Source organism: Centropristis striata, chromosome 6 (genome assembly GCF_030273125.1).
Source record: "Centropristis striata isolate RG_2023a ecotype Rhode Island chromosome 6, C.striata_1.0, whole genome shotgun sequence".
Lineage (NCBI taxonomy): Eukaryota > Metazoa > Chordata > Actinopteri > Perciformes > Serranidae > Centropristis > Centropristis striata.
In genome coordinates, this window is record NC_081522.1 from 15,452,495 (window position 1) to 15,479,622 (window position 27,128).

General features: G+C 39.6%; 4 protein-coding genes across 6 annotated transcripts in view; 3 read left to right on the top strand and 1 right to left on the bottom strand.

Moving 5' to 3' along the window:
• The first annotated feature begins 4,092 nt into the window (after positions 1-4,092).
• On the top strand, positions 4,093-7,484 carry zgc:77752 (uncharacterized protein LOC393862 homolog). Its single transcript, XM_059336074.1, has 12 exons — positions 4,093-4,274; positions 4,369-4,449; positions 4,741-4,859; positions 5,104-5,241; positions 5,348-5,619; positions 5,721-6,014; positions 6,136-6,375; positions 6,463-6,579; positions 6,672-6,773; positions 6,943-7,023; positions 7,137-7,247; positions 7,362-7,484. The coding sequence occupies exons 1-12, from the start codon at positions 4,093-4,095 to the stop codon at positions 7,482-7,484; spliced, it is 1,860 nt and encodes a 619-aa protein (XP_059192057.1).
• A 788-nt stretch (positions 7,485-8,272) lies between these two features.
• Positions 8,273-10,512, top strand: cimap1b (ciliary microtubule associated protein 1B). 2 transcript variants are annotated; one of them, XM_059335701.1, is made up of 7 exons: positions 8,273-8,348; positions 9,137-9,252; positions 9,335-9,535; positions 9,729-9,830; positions 9,923-10,044; positions 10,133-10,273; positions 10,358-10,512. In XM_059335701.1, the coding sequence occupies exons 1-7, from the start codon at positions 8,344-8,346 to the stop codon at positions 10,442-10,444; spliced, it is 774 nt and encodes a 257-aa protein (XP_059191684.1). In that variant the 5' UTR covers positions 8,273-8,343; the 3' UTR covers positions 10,445-10,512. The 2 variants fall into 2 exon arrangements, with proteins under 2 accessions (XP_059191684.1, XP_059191685.1); XM_059335702.1 differs by lacking the exon at positions 8,273-8,348 and adding an exon at positions 8,807-9,037.
• Positions 10,513-12,166: 1,654 nt separating this feature from the next.
• rabl2 (RAB, member of RAS oncogene family-like 2) lies at positions 12,167-15,987 on the top strand. The gene is made up of 8 exons (XM_059335865.1): positions 12,167-12,845; positions 12,987-13,016; positions 13,163-13,242; positions 13,364-13,443; positions 13,765-13,876; positions 14,057-14,154; positions 14,294-14,377; positions 14,854-15,987. Exons 1-8 carry the CDS (start codon positions 12,739-12,741, stop codon positions 14,911-14,913), a joined length of 651 nt encoding a protein of 216 aa, XP_059191848.1. The 5' UTR covers positions 12,167-12,738; the 3' UTR covers positions 14,914-15,987.
• A 654-nt stretch (positions 15,988-16,641) lies between these two features.
• shank3a (SH3 and multiple ankyrin repeat domains 3a) overlaps positions 16,642-27,128 on the bottom strand; it is a 183,914-nt gene continuing 173,427 nt past the window's right edge. For both annotated transcript variants that reach the window (XM_059335864.1, XM_059335863.1), the window contains one exon: positions 16,642-21,219. In XM_059335864.1, coding sequence (XP_059191847.1) covers positions 20,649-21,219 — 571 coding nt within the window. In that variant the 3' untranslated portion in view covers positions 16,642-20,648. The remainder of the gene's footprint in view (positions 21,220-27,128) is intronic.

Sequence of the window (27,128 nt, forward strand, 5' to 3'; positions counted from 1 at the left end):
TTAAAATGCCATTAACATTTTTTTAAATGGTTAACTTTGTTTGAAGGTCAGTAAAAATTCCATTCTAAAGATGTTTACGTTAGTGTGTATTGGATGATATGTTCAGAGCATTCAGATATATAGCTTTCCTATGGATATCTACAATAAGGGGGTTTCTCAGCAGTTTAGAGAACAGAAGTACTTGTCATACAATTGTCGAAGTTACAGAAATCTCCAAAATATGTGAAGTTTTTGAAAACAAATAACAGTATGAATCTTTGTAATTCAGCACCAAATGTGTGTAACAAATGGTATCAGCTCAAAAATTGCTGCAAAAACTGATTACCGTTGACAGAGTTGATTAAGTCATTTTTATATGAGATTCATCAATCAAATCAATCAAAATCAAAATTACTTTATTCATCCCCGAGGGTAAATTCAGTTAGTTTGGTAGAATCTCTTGAAGAATGAGACAGCCTGATGGTAGGAGCGAAGGATCTTTTGAATCTCTCCATCCTTCAACGGAGAGAGAGGAGCCGTCCACTGCTGTTTTTTTGGTCCATAAAGGTTTTGTTTAGCGGATGATCTGGGTATTTCAGGATGGCCTCAAACATCATGACAGTGCATCTCTCCACCACCTCCTCCAGTGTGTCCAACCTGGCTCCAACCACAGAACTAGCTCTTTAGACCAGTCTGTCCAACCTCCTTGCATCTCCGTGTCTGATGCTGCCTCCCCAGCAGACTGCAGCATAAAACAAAACACCGACTGATAAAACATCTGCAGCATCTCACTACAGATGCCAAGAGATCTGAGCTTCCTTAAGAAAAAGAGGCGGCTCTGCCCCTTTTTGTAGAGAGCGTCAGTGTTTAGGGACCAGTCCAACTTATTATCCAGGTATACACCTAGATACTTATAACTTGGCACCGCCTCGATGTCCACCCCACAGGTATTCACTGGCTGAAGGGGGGGCTAGAGTCTGTGGAAATCTATGATCATTTCCTTAGTCTTTGAGGTGTTCAGTAGGAGATAGTTCTCGTGACTCCAGTCACTGAAGGCTTTTATCAGATCCCTATATTTAGAGTCCTGTCCATTCCTGATACACGCCGCAATAGCAGTGTCGTCGGAGTACTTCTGGATGCGGCAGGACTCAGAGTTGTATTTGAAGTCCCCTGTATACAGTGTGAACAGGAATGGAGCCAGAACAGTCCCTTGTGGAGCCCCTGTGCTGCTCATTAATGTCCCAGAAACACAGTTCCCCAACCTGACATACTGTGGTCTTCCTGTCAGGTAATCTGTGATCCAGGAGATGAAGGAAAGATCCACTCCCATCTCTGTGAGCTTGTTATTGAGTATGTTGGGTTGGATGGTGTTGAATGCGCTTGAAAAATCAAAGAACATGATTCTCACATAAGCACCAGTTTCCTCCAGATGATCAAGGGCACGGTGAAGCATGTAGAGGACAGCATCGTTCACTCCCATGTGTTGTTTGTATGCAAACTGCAGGGGGTCGAGTTTGTCTTTGACTTCAGCTCTCAGTAGGCGTAGAATCAGCCGCTCCAAGGTCTTCATGATGTAAGAAGTGAGGGCTACTGGTCTGTAGTCATTAAGTTCACCTGGACATTTTATTTTTGCTACTATGCCTCTATGGAGATGTATACATGTTGAAGAGGAGGAGGAGCAGCAGCATTGGCATTGGATGAGGATGCAGTATTGAATCTGTTGAAGAACTGTATGAGTTCATCAGCTCTTTCTACATCACCCGCCACTGGCTGTCTTTTCTTGTTGTTGTAACCAGAGATGGTGTTGATTCCTCTCCACATTTCACGGATGTTGCTGTTCTGTAGATTTTTCTCCAGTTTCTTCTTGTATTCCACCTTTGCCATCTTTAATCTCTTCTTCAACTTATATTGTACTTGTTTGAGCCGTGCTTTGTCACCATCTCTAAAAGCTGCCTTCTTCTCATTGAGGATTGCCTTTAAATCACTAGTAATCCAAGGTTTGTTATTGTGGAAACAGCGTAAAGTCCTAGTGGGTATGACTGTTTCTCTACAGAAGTTGATGTAATCAGTAAAGCAGTCAACCTGTCTGTCAATGTCTATACTGTTCTCCTCTGTTTCCAGCAACACATTCCAGTGTGTACATTCAAAGCAGTCCTTTAGAGCCTCAGTTGCCTCTGGTGTCCATTTCCTGACTGTGAGTTTAGTTGGAGGCTGCCTCCACACACAGGGTTTGTAACAAGTCTCCAGAAGAACTAAGTTGTGGTCCGATCGTCCTATTGGGGGCATGGCAGGAGCTCTGTAAGCTTGTTTGACATTAGCATACAGCAGATCAAGGGTTTTATTTTCTCTGGTGGGACAATTCACTAACTGTGTAAATCCAGTCAGGTGAGAGGTTAGGGAAACATGATTGAAGTCCCCTGATATGATCAAGAATGCTTCTGGGTGTTTAGTCTGTTCATGGCCAGAACAATGTGACACACAGTGCTGAGTTGCATCTCAAATGAATGTTCAGATCCCCAGCTTTAAGATGATGTCCACTTCATATTTGTGGCATTTATTGTTGATCTGCTATCTCCCCCTAAAAATCCACTACATGCAACCCCCAACTACCAATAAACGGGAGCAGAATGATAAAGGTTAAACACTCACACCTGAGTAAGTTATTTTTTTTCATATGCAATATATGCTGCAGCAGATGATTGTAAACCCCAGGTCCTGGTGCTCCCAGGCAGCCAGTAGATAACTGAAAATGTCCACCAGGAAGAGCTCACAGCCCAACTGTTGGGCTACTTGCACTTTGGAGTTGAATTTGTGACAGTTTTTAATCTGATAAAAATTCTTTACATGAGAGAAGCATGTGTATGTTTAAATTTGTAAGCCTTGTTCAGTGAGTCAGAATTAATGTGGTGCACCTGTTTTTTTTTTTAGCACAACTGCATTAAACATATTCTTTTTTATAAAAGCAAGCAAGGTTTTTTGAGTTATATATGTAACAAACATGGACTGATAAATGTCACCAAAAAAAAGACATTAAATGACCAGCAGCGTGTCTGCATCATCCACATCATCATCATGCTGTTCCAGTGTTGCCCTGCAGGGGGCGATATGTCCAGAGCTGCTCTAGAGATCTACACTGTTTTGAAGACCCTCTATCATTATAATGAGAAATATATCAAAATGTATTTTAAAAGTATATATATACCTTACCTCACTTTTCGATTTTATTTTGAGATAGGATGTGATTATTTTTTAGGAAGTTTTTCATAATTTTGAGATACTAAGTCATATTCTCTGATTTTTTTTTTCATGACAGTACGGAAACATATTGCTGCCACTCTAAAAAAAAGTCTCAGTACGTGGATATGGGCTTCCAAACAAGATAATAAGTCTAGTTTTCTGTTGCGTTTGGTAATTAACAAAAAGGCATTCAAGTGAATTAAATTGCATTTATGTTCAATAATATTGTTCAAAAATCATCATTTCACTCATCCACAGTATGTTTAAATCTGTGCATACATTTGGTAAGTGTTGAAGTAGGAGACAGTGCTGTTGTGTTACAACATTATATTGTCCTTAAACACAAACCCTAATGGTGCAGTAACAGTAGTTGGTGCCAGGTAATTAGGAGTGTTTACAGGCGAAGGTATGAACATTATATAATTGGCTTGCTATGATGTGTGAATGCTTGTCCTAATGTAATTATGACAGCTAATCAGGCTTAGTGGAACTGGGTCAGCGCATAGTTTTATGAGTGTGTGTATCTATAAGCAGCAGGGTGGGTCAGCACAAAGGAGCACATGTGTGTGTTCTGCTGCTTTCAGCACCCCTTTTTCCTCACTGTTCTGCACTCCTGAACTCTGGAAATACATTAAATGGGATTTTCAGCTTCACTGTCAGACATAATCAAAAAGGTAAGTTGCATTTGGATTCAATACACTTGAAGCAGAAGCTAACTTTGATATTGATGCTCCTGCACAATATGTTAAATTGCTGCAAAATTAACAGCACATAACTACATACATGAGAGGATAAAAATGAAGTTTGTGGTTGGCCCAGTTGGGGCATAGTACTTCACATCTACAGTGTGATAGCTCAGGTTGATCTTGGTGCAGGATGCTGCCGACCTTGCTACCAGTACCACAGCCTTCCTACTCCCAGGCCAGGGAGAACCTGGTGAAGGCTATCCCACCCAAACTCCTCTGTCTGCTGTTCTGTGGAGGAATAGACTGCCGCTATGAAGGACCAGAGTTTTGGAAATCAAATCAACAGGTCATCCGAGGCCTTTTCTCCTCCTGGTGAGACTATGTGACTGCACTATCATAGGTGTTGCTGTGTTATAAAAAAGTAGTCAGTGGCAATTTACGGATCATAAATTTCTTACTATTGCAGGGTGACAGATGACATTATTGCCATGGCACGACCATCCAAGCACCTAATTGAGAAGTACAACATCATAGAACAATTTCAAAGGTAATCACTGTTGATCATTATTTCTGCAATGTTATGCCATTCTCCTCTGTGTGTGTGCAGTGTGTGGATATGCATGATACATGAGTAGTTGTAATTATGAGCCTTCTTTAAAGGTGTGACAACAATGTTATTGTACAACACACTGTGCACATAGAGGTAATTAGTTGAAAACAAAGTGGGAAAACTGATTGATCCATCTAATTGTGGTCACACTATTACTTTATACTAGAAATAGGACTTTTGAGACACAAACACGGCACTTTTGTCCTTACAATTTATGACTTTTCACAGGTTAAACATCAGATCGATCATCAACATGCAGCTCCCAGGAGAGCATGCTCACTGTGGGCCTCCCCTTGACTCTGAAAGTGGTTTCACATACTCTCCACAGATCTTCATGGAGAATGACAGTAAGATCTACAGTTAATATACAACATAGAAGACCACTTATAAAGTGGGAAATGTAAAATGACAGAAACAGAATATGAGAGAAAGTTGTGGTTTGTGCCATGTGGCAGCAACTAAATTTGAGCTGCATTATATACTGTACTGTGTTTCTACATTGTAAAGTAATCTACAAACAAGGTTAATCCTTATGAATGCCCATTATGTTTATCAGTGCATTCCTGTGTGCACATATTTGTATATTTGCAGTTTACTTTTACAACTTTGGGATGCCAGATTTCGGTGTTTCCTCCCTCGTCGGTATGATTGATGCGGTGAAAGTTTTGGCCTTTGCAGTGAGGGAAGGAAGAGTGGCTGTGCACTGTCATGCAGGCCTGGGCAGGACAGGTAAACATAAACACTATATGTTCATGTAAACACTGTGCGTATCAGCACATATAATGCTGTCATGTATATTCAGTGTGTCTGCTTGTGTATCTGTGCTGCCCAACAGGTGTCCTGATAGCCTGTTACTTGATCTACACCTTGCGTATCAGTCCGAGTGAGGCTATCCACTATGTACGAATTAAACGACCACGCTCTATCCAAACCCGGTCACAGATCAGCCAGGTGTTTGACTTTGCTCGCCTGCTTGGCACACAGCTGGTCCAATACCCAGACCTCAGCCTGCGGCATGGAGACCCTTTCACCCTCCAGCACTACCTAAACCGACAGGCGATACTGCTCCATGGCCAGGAGGCACGCACCCTCAGACAAACACCTAAGGTCAGGACTTTGTCATTATTCTGTATTATTTATTTTTCATTAACAAACCTGATTGCTCTGTTGAACTTTTTACCTCCTCCTCCTTTCTAACCTCCCATTAGGTGGTGTACCTCCTATGTATGCATCTCTCCTGCTTAGCCCTGGGTCACCCTGCTCCTCCGGAGATCCAGGCTGAGCTGGAGAAGAGGTCAGCACTGAGGACTCTGAACAGGACTGTGAGGGAGACCCTGGTGGCTAAACAGTACTTGCCCTTACTTAGGGAGGGTCACAAGGGGTCGTGGGTGAGCACTGGGTCAGTGTCGTCCTGGGACGAGCCACTGGGATTCTTAGAGAGGAAAAGAGACGTGCTGCTGAACAAACGCAGCTACAGCGACTCTGACCTCAGCAAGATCACAGTAAATGAGGTCCAATTTCACATTGTCCATCCATAATTACATAAAGTTCCTAAATGTCTTTTGTAAAATGAAACTGGTCATTTGGGTTTTTCTCACTTTGTTGCATTCTGTCTGTGTGAAGGACCTGGAGTTGAGTCCATACTGCACCCCAGCACTCGGGAAAGAGAGACAGTGGTGTGTACAGGATCTGAGATCAGGGAGTCCGATACTTGCCACCCTTTCACCACACCACCAGACCACCATAAAGGAATCTCATACACTCAACATCTCAATATCTGGCATGACAACAAGCAGCAACTGTGCTAAAAAGTCTAAGTGCACAGCTAAGAAGACACTTCCTAAATACGGCTCCAACATTGAGGTAACTATGATTATTACTGTGATAAAATTTTGCGAATACAGAAAGATTTCATGGTGATGCTATAAAACATTTTAATGCCATATAAAGTTGTGCAGAAATCCACATAATCCAGGCCCAACCTCAGTCGCCCGTGCTGTTGCTAAGGCATTGGCAGACCATGATCCTCCAGGAGAAACTGTCCTGCAAAGATCAGTTCTGCTGCAGGTAAAGACACACTGGTGCAGATCTGGTATCAGAACATAAATCTTTGATTTTGAGCTCTAAAGCCACTGATACTGCCGTTGCCTTTTCAACAGGAGGAACTGAACAGTAGTGACTGTGGCTGGGCTCTGCTGGTCACTGAGTCTGATCCTCAGGTTCTTAGTTGTCTGCTGTGGACCTGGCTGGACAAGTTGAAGGTCAGTGGCATCAAACAAGAGGGCATAATAAATCCTGTATTCTCAATTTCCCCTGAGGTTGAAGTAAAAAAAAGTATCCCTTGATGTTTTAAATTCCAGTTTTCTCTTCTCATACTGTGGTAAATATCTTTCCCTCACTCCTATCGCTGTTTCTCCCAAACTAATCCAGGAGCCTGTTCTGAGGGCAGAGGATGTAGACAGGTTGAACTGTGGAACAGACAACAGGAAGCCTCTCAGTGTGCTCAAAAAGGTAAACAGATAAAACAAGCAGATGTATTTTAATCATATTTGTCTCTTGAGTATTCTTCTTTACACTCTTTATCACAGATTTAAAAAGTAATTTTCAATGTTGCATTATCACAGCCACAGAGACACACCATCTACTGTTTACTGAGCTGTGTGAGCACAGTGACCAGCCTGTGTCCACACAGAGAGGATGCAGTGCTGCAACGACTCATGTGCGCGCTAACAAGAGTAAGACAAATGTGGCATTACTGAAGTGTGTATGTGTGCAGTTCATAAGACACCCTTAAATATGAGGTTGTCTAGTTTAGTTCAATAATTAGCCTTTTTTTCTCAAATCAACAGTACCCTCAGGAGGAATTGGGAAGCCTTGCAACTTTGATGAAGGTCCTGAAGAAGAGTTTGAGAGAAACCTTCCACAACTACATATACCTCAAGGGGGCCAGCAGCACCAATGCTACACTTTGAAGAGCAGAGTTCATATGAAATTAACAAACCAGTTTTTAGTTTAAAAGTTGGTGGTATACTATTTTATGACCTGATTGTGGCATTATAGGCCCTTTTTAGAGAGGACAATTTCATGTGTCACTCAGATAGACAACACGTGTAAATAATGAAATGAATTACGGCTAAATTCCATTTAGCTGCTTCAGAATCAGCGTCCTGGAATTGTGCATGCTCACTTTCACACTGTCGTGGATTACTGGGACACTGAAGAAAACGGAGCCATAGTTAAAGGGAACATACAGTATTTTGCTCATTTTATGGTTCATACTTTTATTTTGTATTTCTACTCGAACAGGTTTACTTGCTTTAATGTTCAAAAAACACATTATTTTTCTGATACTGTCTACTGTCTAAAGTCATTCTTGTGCTGTTACACTAGATGAAGAAGATTGATCCCTCAGACCCCCACCACCTCATATTTGTAATCCTGAAAAAAAAAGGAAAAAAATGAAAAAAAAATTGTTCTGTCTTCTTTAATTAGTATGTAACCTACTGTACTTAGTACGTACAGATTCAACCCCAACAGTGTGTCCACAGTGTGACTGTGTGGCCTGTTTCAGCCTTCATACCTAATAAATCATTTACACAATCTGCTTACTGTGTTTTCTGTAATAACATATTGGGAATTCCTCCACCAGGATTGTTGTTGACATTCACAGTCATACCATATTAAACATGCCTGTCAAAGAGCTGTCTCCATGGCAACGTTGTCATAGTGAAGTTGACAAGCACTAAACAATCTGTGTTTGGGTTCAGTGCACATGCTGAGTTCCGGGGATCTGACACAGAGAGACACTTGAGGGGCAGGATCAGGACACTTATGAGGTAAAGTTATTGATCTTTTCATTTTAAGTACCTAACTGAACTAAATAGAAACCTGATCACTAATTTCATAAGTTTATATGTACTCGGTAGAAATCTTGTGTTGCTACAGGCCACTCTGGTGAATGTAGTGGTCACTGGTCTTGTGTTAGCATTAGTTAAACTTTACACAAAAATGGCTGATACCCAGCAGGCCTCTAATCCAGTTTATAACCCAGAAGTTTGTCAAAAATGTATTTAATTTAAAAAAAAGTGATAGTGACGACTGCAGTAATGTATATTTCCCCACCAATGTTTGTTTAAGCTCAACTTTTTAAAACTTTCTAGTTCTCCATATCGAGTTCAAATGAACACAGGATACTGATTGTTATTGTTATTATTCAAAAACTACTGTCCCTGGTGACATCACAGTTAATAATGGTGCATAATTTAAATGGTGCAATTACATAACTTCTTCCAGGCATTAACAGCACCAAAACAATATTTCTAGCTGTAACAGTTACAGCAGGGACCTATGAAACCTAAAGCACTAGAAAGACCTGTCAATGATTTGAGTGAGAGCTAAATTTCCAATTTATAGAAGTTTGCTAATATTCATTGGAGTTATAAATTATTTGTTTTTGTGCCACAATCTACCAATGGGTGAACGAGTTATATTTTTATTATTATTTATTTTAATTTGAAGAGCACTGGTAAGTGTAAAGGGCAACAGAAGTGCTCCTTTCATTATTCCTTTTCTTCATAAACAAATTAATCAATATGTTTTTGCTTGCAATCTATTTCTTATTCAGGGCTATGTCAAGCGTTGAACCTTGGGTTGGAACCTGGAGGCCCCACAAGCCAAAAGGGCCCATTGCTGCCCTCTACGGTAGTCCAGGGCCCAAGTATGCACTGCCTGGACTCACAGGTATAGCCAAAATGGCAATTTTTCACCCTCAATATGCTGATTATTATAACTGATATTGTTTTTCCTTGTTTACCCCTTAAAGGTGTTTCTAAACATGACCCTACTAAATACAAAGCACCAACATTCAGCTTTGGGGCACGTCATAGCAGCAAGATAGAGAGCTCACCTGGACCAAGCTACCTGATCCCCTCCAACATTACCAAAGTGGGCCGAGACGGCGCTCCTGCATTTTCACTTCACAGCCGTCCGAAGGAGCCAAAATTTTTCCAGCCCCCTGGACCAGGTCAGCAAAAGCCCTTACACATTAAAATTGTTTTTCTAAAAGCACAAAAAAAGTAAAAACTGCTGATCTAAAATCTCAGACTATCCTACGAAAGCTGACAGTATGCTTCTTTTGTCATGATTTACACCATTGTCATTTAAGTTTGCTGTCAGCAGTGCCTTTCTATAAATTCCCTTGTCTTTTTTTTTTTTAGGCAAATACTCTCCGGAGCTTGCAGGAAAATCAATCTTCCGTTCTGCTCCTGCTCATTCTCTGTCTGGGAGGAACAAGGAAGTCAGCAAAATGAAAACACCAGGTAACATATTGTGTTTGGTTTGAGGTTCATTTAATCTGTAGGTTACAAAGTTTCATGGCACATAGAAACTTCATCTGATGCTCATGCTGCAGGTCCAGCATCCTACTCTCTGCCCCCAGTGCTAGGGCATACCACTGTGGCTACATCTGCAGCTCCCACCTACTCATTCTGTGGTCGCAGCAAAAATGGATCTTTCCATGAGGACTTAAAAAAGGCAAATATGAATGCTAAAAAAAAAACCTTTAAAAAAAAGTTATTTGTGTGATTTACTCTTGTTCTCTATACTTTTGTTTGCCCTCCAGACTCCTGGCCCTGCTGCCTACAAAGCCGTGGACCCTGGTATTTACAGGGAAAAGCCTCCACAGTTTAGCATGACAGGCCGCAACTTCCCACCCAGTGAAACCACAAAGAAACCAGGACCTGGTGCACACTATCCTGAGATGGTAAGAAACCACATTGATTATCAAATACAAACACCCCCAATTAGTTAGATTTTGCATGTGGCACTGATGTCTTTCTCTTCCTAGGTGACTGCCACAAGAGCAAAGCCTCCAAGCTTTTCCTTTGGGCTGCGTCACTCAGAATTCATCGCACCCCTCATTATACAAGATTAAAGTCACATGTAACTGGAATGTCACACAGCATAATGCACAAAAAGCACAATAAAGCTCAAAAAACAGACTGCTCAGGATTGTTGAGATCAGATTTTATTGTCACAGTTATATTGTAGGTCCTATTGTATTAGTACTTGTCACTTTGTCAGGGTTATAACCACTAGCAGTATTTGAAGTACATTATAGTGAATTTAAAAAAAAAAAGTTGGATTAATGGGGCATGACATTTGTATTAACATGATTCTTAAGAAAGCACGTTGGCCACCTTTTCTTATTAGTTTAGTTGTTTTATTGGTTACATTTTCAGTAAGTATTTTCTGCAGTATCATTTATAATTGACCCTGTCATGGCAGCAAAAGCACAGGTGTCCATAATAACTTAAAAGATGGCTCCATTCCATTCGGTCGTTCCAGTAAACCATGTCAGGGAGTCATCCAGCACAATAGCAAGGCTTGGGTCCTAACTTGATCTACATGGAATAAAGCCAGTATTAATGCTATAACATACACCTGTGTTTATCAATTAAGGTCTATTAAGGTGGAAAATAAAACAATATCACTGACCATGGAAGTTTATTATTATTTTTTTTATTATCATAAAGCATTTGTTAGAAACATCAAGGATATAATAGTGTTGAAATGTATTACTTTCAACCGTAGTGAATCTTTTGGTGCACTGAACAAATCCAGTGTTCCAATGTATACACATTATTTGCATGAACATCTTTCACCACCTTTGAAATTAAAGTCCTTATTCTGTTAAATATCAACACAATCCATTGCAGTTACATTTAATATAGAAATAGCAATTGGGATCAATAGAACATGGAAATAATGCTTGTCCTATTTTACTGTAGTGTTATGTGCTAAAAGATTTGGCTTTTAAAGAAGAGGCATATTCTTAGGAGCTCTCTCATGGTAACATGTAAGTCCCATGGCTCACTGCGATTTAAGCCAAATTGTTATAAACTGAAAACAATTTGAGGTATCTCCCAATTTGAATGTGAAAAATCCTTAATTAGCTTTGAACTGTTTCACAGTAAAGCGGTGATTTGTAGACGGGATAAAAAATGGTCTCTGAACCAATAATTACATTGGTTACTTTAAATTTTAGTTATTCTTAGTCAATTTAGGTCAAATGTTTCAAAACATTTTTGTCTTACACTTAAATTCGTAAAAATAAAATTAGAATAAATGTCCTTCAATTCAAACAAATACTTAAATTAAATAAACACACACATACATAAACACTATAATACCATCTGTAATTACATAAGGGAGAATTAAAGCCCATTCTTCAAAATGGCTAAGGAAGCAGTAAAAAAAAGAGGAGGTGGAAATGAAAGTAAAATTATCAAAAGCAGAGGGGAAACGTCTAATCTACAAAGAAATAATCAATCAGTGGAACCATCATTGGAAGAGGGAGATAAAAGGGAAACATTACTAACTGAAAAGTGTAGTAGGGGAGGCAGGGTGTTGTGGTGATAATAGAACTGAACATGTAATTATAAGTAGACTAAGAATAGGGCACAGTAGGTTAAATAACACACTTAATATAATAGGAAAACATGCAACTGGTCAGTGTAAGTCCAGCAGATGGCGGTAAATGCAACGAAAAGGATGAATGCCAATAAACACCAAAGAAGAAGAAGAAAGCGCATTCTGGACAGGCGCCTGTAAGGACAGCAAGATTCCTAACGATGTGGTCCTTCAGGCGTCCCCGTTGCATAGAAACGAAAACTGTCGGCGACATAATGAAACATCTACAAACTTTTAACGTGTGGTTACCTAGCGTTAGCGTTATATAAGTGCGGAGAATCAAAAAAACATTTGCTTTTTATCAACATAGTATAAAAAAGGCAGTGAGCGACATTTGGATGAGTACACCTGATTAACAAATGCTATCAACGCAACCTCCGTTAGCGGCTTTAGCCCACTGGTAACAAGCGACCGCTGCCTCCTTCAGGTCTTCACGGTGCTTTGGAAAGGTAACCAAACAGTACGCATACTAGATTTTAAAAAGTAAAATGTTCTATATGAATAATACTCTGTTCAGCTAGCATCCGTTTTGTCGATGTGAGAACCGACGAACCAGTGAAATGAGCGACATCAAGCCGAATAACACGATGTCAACCTCAGCTAACCCATGGAAAGCTAGCTAACAATCATTCTCGTTGTCAATAGCCGTCCGATGCTAGCTCTGTTATTCAGCTATTTATCAATTCAGGTTGCCAAGCGGTGGCTGATACAGTCATCCTAGTTAAAGCGAGTTTAAAAGTTTAGAAAGAGAGTGAAATGGCTGGCGACGCTGGCAGCATCCCTGAACTGGACCAAAAGAAGTACGATTCGGACGAACAAGTGAAGATCATCTGTCTGGGAGACAGCGCAGTTGGTAAATCTAAGTGAGTTTTCCTGCAATAGGCGTAGGCTTCTTGTAGCTATTTATTTGTTTCATAATATTTAATCTTTCCTCAGTATAGTATCAGTTGTCCTGTCTAACATTACCTTATTGTTACCTTCCTGGTTTTCTTCCTCTCTTGCAGGCTGATGGAGAGGTTTCTTATGGACGAATAGTATCCTTTTGCAGCTTGAAACGTATATCCGTGCCTTTGTATATCGCCCTATCAGGGCACTTATGTGCATATAAACACGCAGTTTAAGGTCAAGCTGGCATGCCTTCAACAAAGCAGACCGTTAAGATCCTTAACTCTTTGTGCAGTCGTCCCCAGCAGTTGTCAACATATGCTTTGACTTTGTACAAACACATCGCCACTGTAGGAAACAAGACAGTAGCGGTCGGTATGTATTGTGTTGTTGCTTTTGTCCTGCTGTCAGTAAACACAGAAAATAAATGTTCCCAGTTGAAAATCATCTGTGAACCTTATATCAGCAGGGATGTTTTTTTGTCTTTCATTCACAGATTTCTGGGATACAGCTGGTCAGGAGAGATTTCAGAGCATGCATCCGTCATACTACCACAAAGCACATGCATGCATTATGGTAAAACATACTCTTGGTTTCAAGTATATTTCAGTAATCATCTAGCCTGTCCTTTCTCACTCACTGGTTGGACTTTGCATGAAGGTAGAATAACAAGTGTCCATAAAAATAATTCAGAAAAGTAAGAACTTCAGATTCTGTACATTTAACTTGTTTCTTTGGCCTTGTTCATCTCACATAAAAATGTAGTAATATTTTGGGATTTAAGATGCAGATGGTGATTCTCTTACAACAAGGACTTGGTAGATGATTGCTGGAATACACCAGTTGAACTCTCAGCAAAGGCTGCATTTCTTTGTCAAACTTTCTTCTTTCTCTTAGGTTTTTGATGTTCAAAGGAAGATCACATATAAGAATCTGGCCAGCTGGTACAAGGAACTGAGAGAGTACAGACCGGAGATACCCTGCTGTGTCGTTGCCAACAAAATTGATGGTGAGTCAGCACACTGTACATACTAATGAATATTTAGCTCTAACTAGTATGTATTGAATGTTGAAGTTATATCAGGTTAAATGAACAGGCTTTTTTAGTTTACACACATTGTGCATGCTCTCTGTTTGACCCACAAAGTAGTTATAAATGTCAACATGTCCTGTTTTTTTGTATCTGCAGCTGATTTGAAGGTGACACAGAGAAACTTTAACTTTGGGAAGAAGCAAGGACTCCCGTTTTACTTTGTGTCAGCGGCTGATGGGACTAATGTAGTTAAGGTTTGTACTTTCAGTAATTCTCTTGCAGTGTTGAGGTTACAACAGTGCTCCATTTATAAAGTATCAAATTAATTTCATATGCTCTGATACATTTTCCATACCTGTGTGCTGATTATTCTGATTGTAATGGTCATGACAGATGTTCAGGGAGATGATCAAGAGAGCAGTGGACTACAAGCAAAACCCCAGCGACTTCATGGATGAAGTGATGCAAGAATTAGAGGTACACCTCTTTGAATATTAAACAGTCAGATCAGTGATGCTCTCATTTTTAACCTCACTAGAAAACTTCACAAACATAACACAATTAGGACTTATTGTATTATTCCAGAAGCATAATCAAAGTAAATGTTCATTATTTGTAATAAATTACATAATCTCACACAAAAGGTACATTAAATCATGACAAGCATAAATTAAATCCAAAATCCAGATATGAAAAAGTCCAGAAAGATGAGGGGCAATTAAATTAGGCATAAAGGCCTTTCACACCTGCTGGTGGGTTTTGAGGCTCCAGGGTTAATAGAAATTTGCCAGAAGCTTACCCCAAACCTATTCATGAATTCCAACATGATTACTTTTTTCATGTGGAAAATATGTGTACTAATTCACTCTTCTGTCATTATTGCTGAAATGAATTGTGTTGGCGTTTTTAAATGAAAACATGTTTGCATTGAATTTGTTGCACTTATCTTTCAGAACTTTGACCTGGAGAAGAAGGAAGACCATTCAGAAGCAGAGAGTCCCGAGTTAGTCTGACAGTTGTTTACAGATCCTCCAAACCCTCTTGTCATCTCATGGATAAGTTATCCTCCTCTTGGGTTGATGCTCAGTAGGCTCATTTTTTATCCTCATGTCATCTGTAGTGGTCTGCTTTAATACCACTGGTCTGTAACTTTACCACCGTTGGTTTGGCAGACTGTCTTTTAGTCAGGTTTCAAGTCACTGCCCTCCATCTGTCCAGTGTCAATGGCAGGGAAATAACCTGGTAGAGTAATTACATTTTTTTTCTTTTACCAGGTTCGTTTAGCTCAGTTGTTCCAAAACCTTTTTCTACAGGGCCCCCCTTTTTGTAATTGTGACATTTGGTGTAGATACATCATCTTTATGTTTACCTAGCAGTCCTTTGAAAACAAACTTGTCCATGTTTTGCCACCATGCGTAAGTTACATTTAGCCCTTTTACTATATATGTCAGGGCCCTTACTAGGGGTCCTGCCCATCAGTTTGGGGACCACTGATTTAGCTGCTGTTTTAGTCTTGTCATTCATACTTTATCTAACAATATCTGCTATAATAATAGTAGAAAAACCTACAATGTGGCTGAATGTTTTATTTTATAATAAGAATGTGAAGCATTGAAAACTAACTTACACAGAGCAAAGAGAACGTGTGATTATGAACCACATTGCTGCTGTTCTCGATGTTTGTGTGTAGTGTTGTGAGCAGTGCCAGTGGGGAGCTGCATCTGTTGGCTGATTTTGTTGCATTTATTTTATGATGTAAAGTCTGTTTTCAGCACCCTTTTAAATGAAAACTTAATGTACCATGTAACCAAATTGTTATCATGTGTCTCTTTCTGACTTGCTGTGATCCAGCAGTGGGCACAAGGGCAGTAAGTAGTTAACTTCAGCATATTATAAGATACAACTGCATGTCATACATGAATGGACATCAGCTGTATGGACTTGTTGTGAAATTCTCACTCAGCTGTGTCAATGATGGGTTTGAGTTGGGTGTATGTACATTCATTCATATTAGCAGGAATGTTGCCATGAAGAACATTTAACCAGTTTTGGCAGAAAGTTACACTCTATTTAACACATCATTCAGTTATTTCTATATGAGGAAACCATGCATATTGTATTTGTAGTTGACTGTTTTGTGTGGGATGTACTCAAAATAAATCACTGGAATGTAATTTTAATACTGAGCGACTGAATTAACAGGAACAAGACTTTGATGCAGTTCATGTTTTAATTATAAATTTATTACATAATATAACAAACATATATCTCTGTGGTGGAGATATCCTGGGCAACATCTCAGATCTTGCCTCAACCTTCACTATCACCCTGCCTCTGTTTGCATGAGGAATACTAGGTAGCTTCTGATTAGCTCTGATTTCGACTAGGGCTTTCATGTATTAAAATGGAGGGGGATTTCTAATGCTAGACGTGTCCAGAAGTTGCTGTCGTGGATGATTTGCCTGGTCATCAGATGCTGAGAGGGGGAAGTTCACCTGTGAGACAAGGCTGAGGCGTTGCAGTGATACATCCACCATTCTAAACTTCACAGTGCAAACAAGGAAAAAAAAAACAACAATGAAAGAAAAAACCCCTTTGATGATAAGATCACTGGTTCCAGTGGGTGACCGGACCCCAGTGGGTTTTTAAAAAGGTTACACTGCTCCCCCTACACTATTTAGATTGTGCTTTGTTGATTAGAAAATAAGACAAAGATAACCCTTCACTAAACTTATTTGACCTAATGATGTGTAAGTCTGTTACACGTTGCATTTTGCATCTGTATTTGTGGTCAACTTACACAACAATCTGACTGGTTATTCACTACAGCATTGTTTCTTTTAACCAGGCCAGCCTGTGTGAGTTCAGACTGTACACGTTCACCTCTTAAAGTGTTTGTGTTTATATGGGAACAGTAAGCCAAGCTGGATAATAACCTTCATCACAGTAAAATCAAGCAAGTGTGATACTTTGTCTCAAAATTTAAATAGAAATGTTAATGCAAAGCTCACAGGTAGATATACACAGGCTATTTTATTTTATATATATATATATATATATATATATATATATATATATATATATATATATAAAACAATAGCCTGCTTCTTTACAAAATAATAACAGTGACTGTATTTCCACCTGTAGGAAATACAGAAGGATCTAACAAATGTCTGTAGTTCTCAAGATTTCCAGGAGATGGCACCATATTATTGAGTCTAACAGCTCAAGAATGCTGTAACTAAGATAGTCCTAAAGCAAAGACAAATATACAGTTAAAAGTTAAGTTATTTTTTGGCACATTTTTCCTTTGTGTTGTTTGTTCCTCACTGGGTCACCCCATATAGCATATCCAAAACTCAGAAACTGAAGGTCTGAAAAAGGAAAAAGGAGTGCTGCCAGACAGAGTGGAGGGTAAGGAGCGCAAATGCCATCTGGGAATGGGTGTACAAAACAGTGACACTGCATAAGCTGGACCTACACAGTTACAAGGTGATTTATAGTTGTCTTGCAATATAAAATGTGTCAATGGCGTCGTTCAATACCCTGTGGTAATCTGTCTCTCTGTCTGTCTCTCCCTTTGGGCAGAGAAGTCCACTTTTCAAAGATGTCAGTACAAAACAAGAATGCAGAACAATGATGTTCAATCTATAGAAGATGAATGTATGTGTGCATTTTTTCTTTTTGTGTGTGCATGTATTGTGTGTGTGCGTGTTTGTGTGACACAGCCACTGCCGGGAATCTCTGATGGTAATACAGTAAGGCTATAGTGGACTAGCTCCATAGATGTAAACCCTAACAATCAAGCATACACTCTCACTGTCACATGCATCCTCACTGTCTCTCAAACAAATTGCATTTGCACACACACATACACACACACACACACAGAGTCAAACACGCATGGTGAATAGGAACGACCACACAGAGAGATTCAGGGAATCCAGATGCACGCATGCGCTTGGACGATGGGTGGCTTTTATGTTAGCACCTTGTCACCTTGTTTTGTGCAAATCATCCCCTAGTTCATAGTTCAGAGTTCAAAAGTTCAAGAGTTCATAGAAAGAATAAAATCTGCTCACCTTTTCCACAGGTGGTTAACTATGCATATATGCCAAACATTCATATATAGATCTATATACTTTTTGTTTTTCAAAAATTTATATGAAATCTATTATATATACATTGCTTGTGATTTAAAAAAAAGAAGAACATTTTTGTAGTTTGTTCATTTTTACAAGTGTAAGTACGTTTAGAATGGACAGGATATTCTTTTTTTTCTGTCTTTTTTTTCTGTCACTCTAAAATTCAAATGAGTGAAAGATTTAAGTATCATGTTCCACACGCTACAAAATCTACCCACAGTGTCCGAGGGTAACAAATCAACAAAGAAAAAAAGAAAAGAATAGAAAAAGAACAATAAACAGAAAAAGTCCAAAATGAGTCTGAGGACATACTGTAACACTGGAGTCAGAATTAAAATAATCAGTGAGGTCACAGTGAGGCAGTGAGTGCTATTCCTACAACCCAGATACGACGTTATATTCACCACCCGTTTTTTACAAACTGCTAGCATAAAAGAGAGAAAAGAAAAAAAGATGCTCACAACTTCTCACCAAGTGAAACTTCCTTGGCGTTCTGACTGGATGCTGCTGATGTACGGAGGTTTTTTTCTTTTCATGGTAATAAAGATTACCTGGCCGTCTGTTAGAGAAAAGCTATGGATAAAATGCTTTTTGTTGCGTGAATAAAACTCACTGTTTCTCACTGCCAGCAGAAGCTACTCATGAGTACAATTGCAGATTTTGTATTATTAAAGGAAAAATTCAGTTGTTTCTTTTACAACCTGGGTCTTATTTTTAGAGTTCTGGCTGCCACCGTTTATGATAATATTTTACTCACTAAGTAAATCGTAGAGATAGAGGGAAGCAGCGATGTTGCAAGACACTGCCAGGTTGTAAAATACTGAATTTTCTTTAAGACCTTACAGAAGCGTTCCCATCCCCACAGCCTGATAAACTACAGACACATGTCCTGTGTGGCATTTCAGAATTGCCTTAGACTTTATGTCTAGCTCATTGAAGCAGCGTTTTTGTTGGTTATACTCCAGGTAAAAGGTTATAGGAAAAAAGAGATTTCTGGTATTGTCCATGATCATTTCCTCTCTACTGGTGATGACAAATGTCCCAGTGTTTCCAGACCTTGTGCAGCCTGGTCTGAGAAGCATCACCAGGGGTCACAGGGATGGAAATTTTACTAGCGGTCTAACATTTTTCAGACTGTGGTGGTGTTAAATTGTCCTCACAGGTAAGAATTGAAATGGATTATAATAAAACAACAGCCATCAACCTCTCCATGCTAGTTGCCTAAACTTCCATCCCTGAGTGATAAACAGGCAAAAGATGAAGAGCCTCTTTTTACCAATTAGCTGTCTCATTAGGTGGTCCTCAATGTAACGATGTTGTGGATAAAGTAGGGTCAGAGTCACATCAGTGAGATCTGTAGCTGAAGCAGTAGGGATGGGCGTCAACTGGTGTCTCAGCCTCACATTACGGGATGCCCTTTAGTATGAAGGAAGACCGTAAGAAAATAAAAATAAAAACAAACATCAAACTCTGTCCAAGACATGATGCAACTCGTCATGCTACGGTTCAAGAAAGGGTGACCATAAGGAAAGTTGTATACCTATGACAAAATTTTCATTTCCATATCTATATACTTTTTTTAAATTTTCAAATATATATTTATATATATATATATATTTATGTATATAATTGGTAGAAATGAGTAAACTATTGGTGGAATAAATTTAAAGATTTCTCTCTGCCTTCTATACTAAAAACCAAAAACAGGCGCAGATTAATTTATTACATTTCCTCTTTGCAACATTGTCTTTTCTTCTGAAAGCTATATTTAGATACATATATATCATATTATATAATACCTATATATAATATTCCCTTTGGAAAACCAAAAAATTGATTATGAAAAAAGCCACGAGTGTTGGTTAAACATTCTCCAAATATAATAGATAGCACAGTCTGGGTACCAAGGCGGAGGAGTTTTCTCCCATGGTTAACTCAGTGGAGCTCCACCTCTGGGCTCGAAAGTCTTCGGTTTAAAAACAACAGCAGGTGTAGAGAAGACACACCTTTTCAGAGCTGTGTCAGCACTATGTCCATAGTCCTGTGTTCATTGTTGATCTCTGTATAAATATTTTGAAAGGCAACTGAGCTTTCTGTTTGGAACAAAATAGTTCCTCCTCCTCCTTTACTCAAACTGCTAAAGGCTTCAGAGGCCTGATAGATGGAGGGATAGAGGTAGAAAGGAGAAGAGGGAATAGTGAGAGAGAGAGAACGCGTGGGTGTTACTAAGGGAACAACTGAAGCTTCCACAAATCAAATGTTTTAATTGGAGCTCATGCGGTTCTCCTCAGCAGAGAACGACCAGAGCCCATTTTGAGGTCTGATCTAATTGGCTGCAGGCAAGGAGGTGGGCAGACACTAAGGGCTGAGTAGAGGTGGACGTACTTGTTGACTCCTCCTCTTCAGTGCAGTGCCAAGTGCAGGGTATTATAGAATATAGAACGGGAACATAAAGTGTTTACACAGGTAAACATTTGTGTTGCAGAACACAAAAGCAGCCAGAGTAAAAGAGGAGTGGTCGTTTCTCTTGAATCCACTCTATATCTTGCCCATTCCATCTTCGTCTTTCTCTCCATCTGTTGCTGTTTATCTCAGGGCAGGGGTCAGCTCTCTAGCAGCATTTTTAGTGCTCGTTCAATGTTCATGCGGTGGCCGACTCGTGTCACTCCCAGCTCTGCAAAGTCGTCCTTGGTTAGAGCTGGGAGGTGGGAGCCTTCTATCTCATGTTCCTGAAACCCTGCTCTGTGCTCCCCCAGATTGATGCTCTCCAGCCAGTCTCCGACGTCATACTTATTCCAGAGGTGGAGGGGTTTCTGGTGGAAAGGGCGGAGGGCTAAGAGTGGTGACCCCAGCCCAGGGGAATGGGAAGGTGATGGGGATGGGGAGCGAGAGCGGGAACGGGCACTGGAGCTCCTCATTACAAAGCGGACCTCTTTAGGCTCCTGGGGTAGGCTGAGGCTCGAGGATTTGAGGATGGTTTGTGGCGGTGTAGTGGGTGAGGTTGGTAGGCCGAAGCCTGAGAATCGTCCAAGGGGATCGCCCCGATCAGGTGAGCCTGAACCTGGGCTTGGGGTGCGTCGGGTGATGGGGTAACGGCTGCCAGGGCGGATGGTGTATGTGGTGCCATAACTTCTCTGAGAAATGGTGTGGAGCTCACCTAAGCTGCTGAAAAGTCTGGTGGAGACAGACAGAGAGAGGGTTACACGAATGTCCACAGAGGAGATGAAGGTGAAAACAGTGAAAATAAAGAGGAACAAAAGGTGACCAAGCTTTGGGTTATATGTATTAGGCTCTTCTAAAGTTTAAGTTAGTGTAGGCTTGAGGTTAATGACTGTTAGACCAAGCTAGTCTCACATCACAGCAACATCAAAGCAGCAAGCTGTACTCATTGTTTATGAGATTATTTACAGCTCTGGATAAAAATCAGTTAACTTCTCCATCACAGAGGACTTGCTTTTCAAGTAATACATTAACTATACAATGAATGCAGTGAATATATGGCAGCATTTACTTTCACTTATGCTATCCTACACTAACATTTTTACACATTACTGAGTCTTTTTCCTCTTCAAAAACTACTTGAGGCCTATGATATGCTTCCCTGAAGTAATCACTGTGACCCAAAAACCGCAGAAGGCTTAGAATTAGATTACAGTTTTGTGTTTTTCACAGAAAATGCAGATAGCACTAACCTGAAAGCACTGAATTCAAAAGTTACAGTACAAACATGCAGAAACACACACATTTATCTACATGTAGACACAGTAGGCAGTTCGACTTTACTTGTCAAGAAAAGTAACACGTTTCTTTTTTGAGAATTATAGTGTATAAAGAAAACAAAGGTGACATTTCTATGTGAGTTAAAGGCCATGTGAAGGTACAAAGAGCACCATCTTTTTCCCAAAGCTTAGCTTCATTTAATCAAACAAATGCTTATTTACTCTGAAGTGCAGCTAAGACTTAATTAAATGCAGTCGGTCAATTACATCTGGAATCTCATTGACCAACCAACCCAGTCTTACCATCTGCAGTGTGAAGAGGAAGAATTGTACTATAACACAATCTGGCGATAATTGTTAAACAGTCACTCCAGTCTCTTCCACCAGTACAGTTAATGCTGATTTATCTACCCTTCAACACCTGACTGTCTCACAATAGCATCAATTAGTGAAAATAAATCTAAAAGTGGCTGATTAGTATGTATACTACTGATCTAGTGGAGAAAAGATGGTCAGGAAGGAGAAGAGGGATGGATTAGCAAATAGAACTAACATGATAGTTTTGTGTGGGTTGGTGCAAGCAGGGAGAAGCAGGAGGAGAAGCCTAAATGTGGTACGAGTTGGTGCAATGTTTTATTCATGCATGTTAGTGGGTGTGTTATGTTCAGGTGTGGCACATGTTTTCCCTCTAATGCATGTTTTTGGAAATGTTGACGTTGACTGAAGAGTGTAATGGAAGAAAAGTAGCTATGTAGCGCACAGGCTGGAAAAATGATCAGACTACAGGGAGCCGACGGATATGAGATGAGCTCCATGCGCACTTACACAGTCGTCCTGCCCTCCTGGGCGCACAGTCAGTTCTAGACCAATCAGATCAGAGCAGCAGGGCGGAGCATGCAAGGTGAGCAGAGAGAGAGCAATGGGAGAGAATGTTAGCATCACTCCATGAGACGCAGCCTGCCAACCAGACTCATAGTCTGCTTCAGCCAACTCTGCTGTCTTTGACACGCCTTTTACACATGTGCAGTGGTGTTCATGCAACTAGAGTGCTGCTGTGAGTACATGTATGTGCCCATATTTATGTGTGTGAGCATGTGGTGGTGTTTTTGATGTACAAGCATGACAAAGACAGCAGAGTAGGCTTCAGCACTGGAAGGTCTGACCAGTGGGCTACATGAGAGAGAAATGAGCACACTATTCACATATCAAACACTGCACAAACAAAAGAAAAACAAACAAACAAACAAATAAACAAACAAATAAAAGGTGGGCACATGTCCCTTGACTTTTGTGGTTGCTTTTGTACTATTCTTATCATTTAAAAATATCTACATGTTTATTTTACGGCTAATAGTTATGTCACATTTGTATGTGCTGTATATAAGGGATGTGTGTTTTCTAATCAAGACATTCAAATTGCAAATATATTATTATTCTGTTCCGTTTCGGAATGGTTTAGGTAACCTACAGTGTCCAATAAGCAAGACAGTCAGGGACCATGGCCATCCTCAACACAATCACTGAAAAACAAAACAAAGTTATGCCAATTACATAAACAGAGAAGAACAGAAAACCAAAGAGCACAAATGAAACAAAATGAGAACCACAGGTTTCTAAACCACCCAAAGCTATGATACACAGCATGTGAACGAGGTGGATACAAGAGAGACAATATACAGCAGCATGTGTGGTTTTTGAATGGGTTTAAATGGGGCACACAGTGGATGGGGTAAGTGATGGAGTAACATTACAGTTAAGGGTGCTAGGATGCCTTTTCTACATGTGAAGTGCTCCAGTAGGTGAGGAAAAACAAATGCAGAGACGGAGAGAGAGAGAGAGAGAGAAATAATGGTGTGCATGATCATCTCTGTCACTGCTGAGGGCAATCAACTGTTGGGATGGATGTGGAGGGGATGAATTTAATTGCATAATCTCAGTAGAGGATGAGCCCTATCATGAGTGAGCGTTACATGATATGTTGTATTTGATATCATGGTCACCTGTTCCATCCAGGGATCATGATGTTGTTGAGGTATGGACCAAATGATTGATGGCTGAATTTAGCTCTATGTCACATGGCGACCTCATATTTCATTTATGGACAACCAGGCAATGCATGGTCTTAAGGGGATAGTTTGGATTTATTGAAGTATGGTTGTGAGGTACTTATCTATAATCTGTGTATCACCTACAGCAGATGGTGGCGGGCACGCCCCCAGTTTGAAGAAGCAGGCAGGATTTAGAATATTTTCACTGCTTTACTTTGCCACCAGACAGCTGTGTTCAAGTTTACATGGGGAAAACCAAAGCAGTTATGTATGCTGTTGTCATAGTCACCAGACTCCATTGACAAAAACAGTAATTTTACCTTGCAAAACACAGGATTTGCTGGTCCACCACTGCATTGATTCTTTGTGTTATTGTGTGACTTTAGTGTATCCGAACTAAGCTTTAAAACATCAAACAATATGATTTCAAACAGCAGTAGACAAACAACCAGTGCATCCCATGTTCTGCGAGGTAAAATGATTGTTGTTGTTAGTGGAGTGTGGTGGCTGGAATATGTTTTTCAGCTGCCCCCATCCTCAGTGGTACATTGCTTAGGTTCTGCACAGGTTCTCGTGTCTGCTTCTCCAACTGGGGGTGTGCTGACCGCCATCTAAAGTAGCAACACACTGAGTGTAGATAAATTCCTTGCACAACCCGATTCAAAAATAATCTTAACTATGTCTATAAGCAAAGGAATTAACAAGCTTTTCAACCAAAAGTATTTTGGTAACAGACTACTATTACTTATTACAGTACAATTCTGATAAAGGGATGGGACATGCTTATAATGCTTTACCATACATAATAGCTTGAACTTAATCAATTGTTATCATGATGCTGATGGTCTGAAAAAGTGACAGTGCTACATTTATGGAGGTAAAACCTGCATTGAAGATGTGCAGAAGCAACAGCAAGAACTAACAGCAAATTTCTGTTGACACCAAACTGCACTGTCACTCCCAAGTAGAGGACAACAGTTCTGGTTACAAAATTCAGCCAAACCTCCAATGTAAGTGAGCATGAAAGGCCAATGACTATGTAGTAGCCATATACTGATTATTTCTCAAAAGACTTTATATTCATAGATAGCGCTGAAACTTTTTAGTTAACAGCTGGATGGAAACACAATAATGTGAAGCATTTCTCAGTTGTATAGATTTGATCTGCTCCTCCTGCCGATGTTAATATGATGAGGACTGCGAAAGAGTCTATTCTGAATCGTAGATTGTCTCTTCATATCTTTTAGCTCCTCTCAATCAGCAGGAAAATATAACATGAACATGAAAGAAAGATATTCTGTCCTTCTCATTCATAAGAACAGAATTTAGGACAAGAGAAGAAGAAAGGAGACAAATATGTCTGTAAAAATCAACTGCATCTGAAGAGTGCCTATAAGATCCTGAGCTCTTTAAAAGCAATATTCTGAGATCTAGATTCATAAATCACTATGAATGACACTCTCCTGAACAGCACATTGAAATGATCATCAATTAGTGTTAATTTCATAGCAGAGTAAAACTACAACGGACAACCAAATAGTGACACCATTTTTTCTTAAACCTTCCAAACCATAAAAACACAACCGGGCCAAATCTTTAGTAGATCAAAAGAGAAGACATTTATTTGACAGTTACTCCTCGCGTCACCTCAGAGCTTTTGACAAGGTCAGGACTTTGTCTGGTAGTCCATCATTTACATGGCTGTTAATACCAGGATCATGAGGGGGGTGGCTTTAACGTGACACACCATTATAGTTCAGTAATGTTCAAATACTTCTGAAAATACATCTTTAAATCTCTGAGGATATCACTGATATTACTGTGGGGTGGGGGAAGTGATAAGAAGGAAACTGCAGTTTCTGGTCTTATCAAATTTATATCAGTGATGGCTGCAAAGAGATGTAGATATAAGGATGTATTGTGTGTTATTTGAACAAGGACTCTGGGAAAAGCTGTGGGGGTTGCTGCTTGCAGGGTCGAATGTTAGAATCCAAGTGTGTGTGAGATGAGGAAAGGCTTTCAGGAAGTGCATGCCTCCAAGCCCTGTTACCTTGTTTGCACCAACAGATCATCTACTACTGCTACTACTACTACACACACATAAACACAAACTGCATTACACTATCATATCCTTATTGACTACAAATGTCTATTCTGTGTACTTAACAACCCAGATCACTTAACAGGAGGCCAGAGAGAACAGCTGTAACTATGGAAACACAGAACAATGTGACCAAAGATCAAAGCCATCCATTTGTAGTGTTACTGTATATCACTAAAACCAATCATGGGTCTTGAAAACACAGTACTATAGCCAAATATTCTACAGTCTTTTTTTTAAATAAATGTTATTCTGTAAGTGAATAAACCAGGTGATGCAAACAAGGTAACTTATAATATTTAAACTAAAATACACAAAACAAAATGTATAAAGGGGTTGGTATCTTTCAATGGGATTAGTTGATAGGCTTGTTAGGAAAAAAAATATAAAAAAAGCTCAAGTTTACCCTAGGGACTATAACCTTAAGGTTTACTCTCTTCGGTGTCCTCACATCTGCAGAAATATAAAGGACTTCATTGTACCTTCAGGTATGTTGTGAGAACAAGAAACCAACAGATAACAGACAAAACAGCACTGTGCTTCAGATGCTTTAGATAACCTTAGTGTCGCACTGTGAGAATAAAGTTAGCCTTTGCCTCATTTCTATGCGTCTTGATTTTTACTTACTGATGTTGCAACATAATGTATAACCCATAGAAAGGTATAGCACATATTAACAATGTTATTACACAAACATTGCTAGGGAAGCTAATGTCAGAAATGCTGGTGACTTCTGATCTCATTACCGCTTAGCATCACAGTGGACTGGCTTATGGAACCATTTGCATGTTTTTAAATGTGAGTAACACCAAATTATGCACACAAATAAAACTTTAAGCCGCTGTCTTGATTCAGCCTCTAGGTATCCCTCATTCCAGAGAAATGCTATCAGATGTAAGACTAAAATTAAATCAAAATTTCTGTTTCAAAAAAATATATCAAAAAAGGTTAGCCTATCCACTAGTGGGCTTGTTATTGCAAAAAACAAGAGAAATTATTGACTATAGAAATAATAATTGATCTTAGTGCAATATAAAATTTGTATTTAACTTTAAGACCTTTCACTCTGATGTTGGCCACTGGAATTGCTTTGGCTAATGCTCTCTGTGTCTGCAAAGATAAATATGAAGTTAATGTTGAAAAGATAACTGAACAGAATCGTTTGTTATGTAAATGACTCTTAAGTATAGTTTTGCAGTACATTTTACTAGCTTT

Excerpts from the sequence above, each read along its gene's own strand:
- zgc:77752 (XM_059336074.1), top strand. The coding sequence starts at position 4,093 with ATGCTGCCGACCTTGCTACCAGTACCACAGCCTTCCTACTCCCAGGCC. Across the intron at positions 4,450-4,740 it reads ATCATAGAACAATTTCAAAG|GTTAAACATCAGATCGATCA; the intron begins GTAATCACTGTT and ends GACTTTTCACAG. Across the intron at positions 7,024-7,136 it reads CTCTCAGTGTGCTCAAAAAG|CCACAGAGACACACCATCTA; the intron begins GTAAACAGATAA and ends GCATTATCACAG.
- cimap1b (XM_059335701.1), top strand. Across the intron at positions 9,253-9,334 it reads TGCACTGCCTGGACTCACAG|GTGTTTCTAAACATGACCCT; the intron begins GTATAGCCAAAA and ends TACCCCTTAAAG. Across the intron at positions 9,831-9,922 it reads CAGCAAAATGAAAACACCAG|GTCCAGCATCCTACTCTCTG; the intron begins GTAACATATTGT and ends CTCATGCTGCAG.
- rabl2 (XM_059335865.1), top strand. The coding sequence starts at position 12,739 with ATGGCTGGCGACGCTGGCAGCATCCCTGAACTGGACCAAAAGAAGTAC. Across the intron at positions 13,444-13,764 it reads AAGCACATGCATGCATTATG|GTTTTTGATGTTCAAAGGAA; the intron begins GTAAAACATACT and ends TCTTTCTCTTAG. Across the intron at positions 14,378-14,853 it reads AAGTGATGCAAGAATTAGAG|AACTTTGACCTGGAGAAGAA; the intron begins GTACACCTCTTT and ends CTTATCTTTCAG.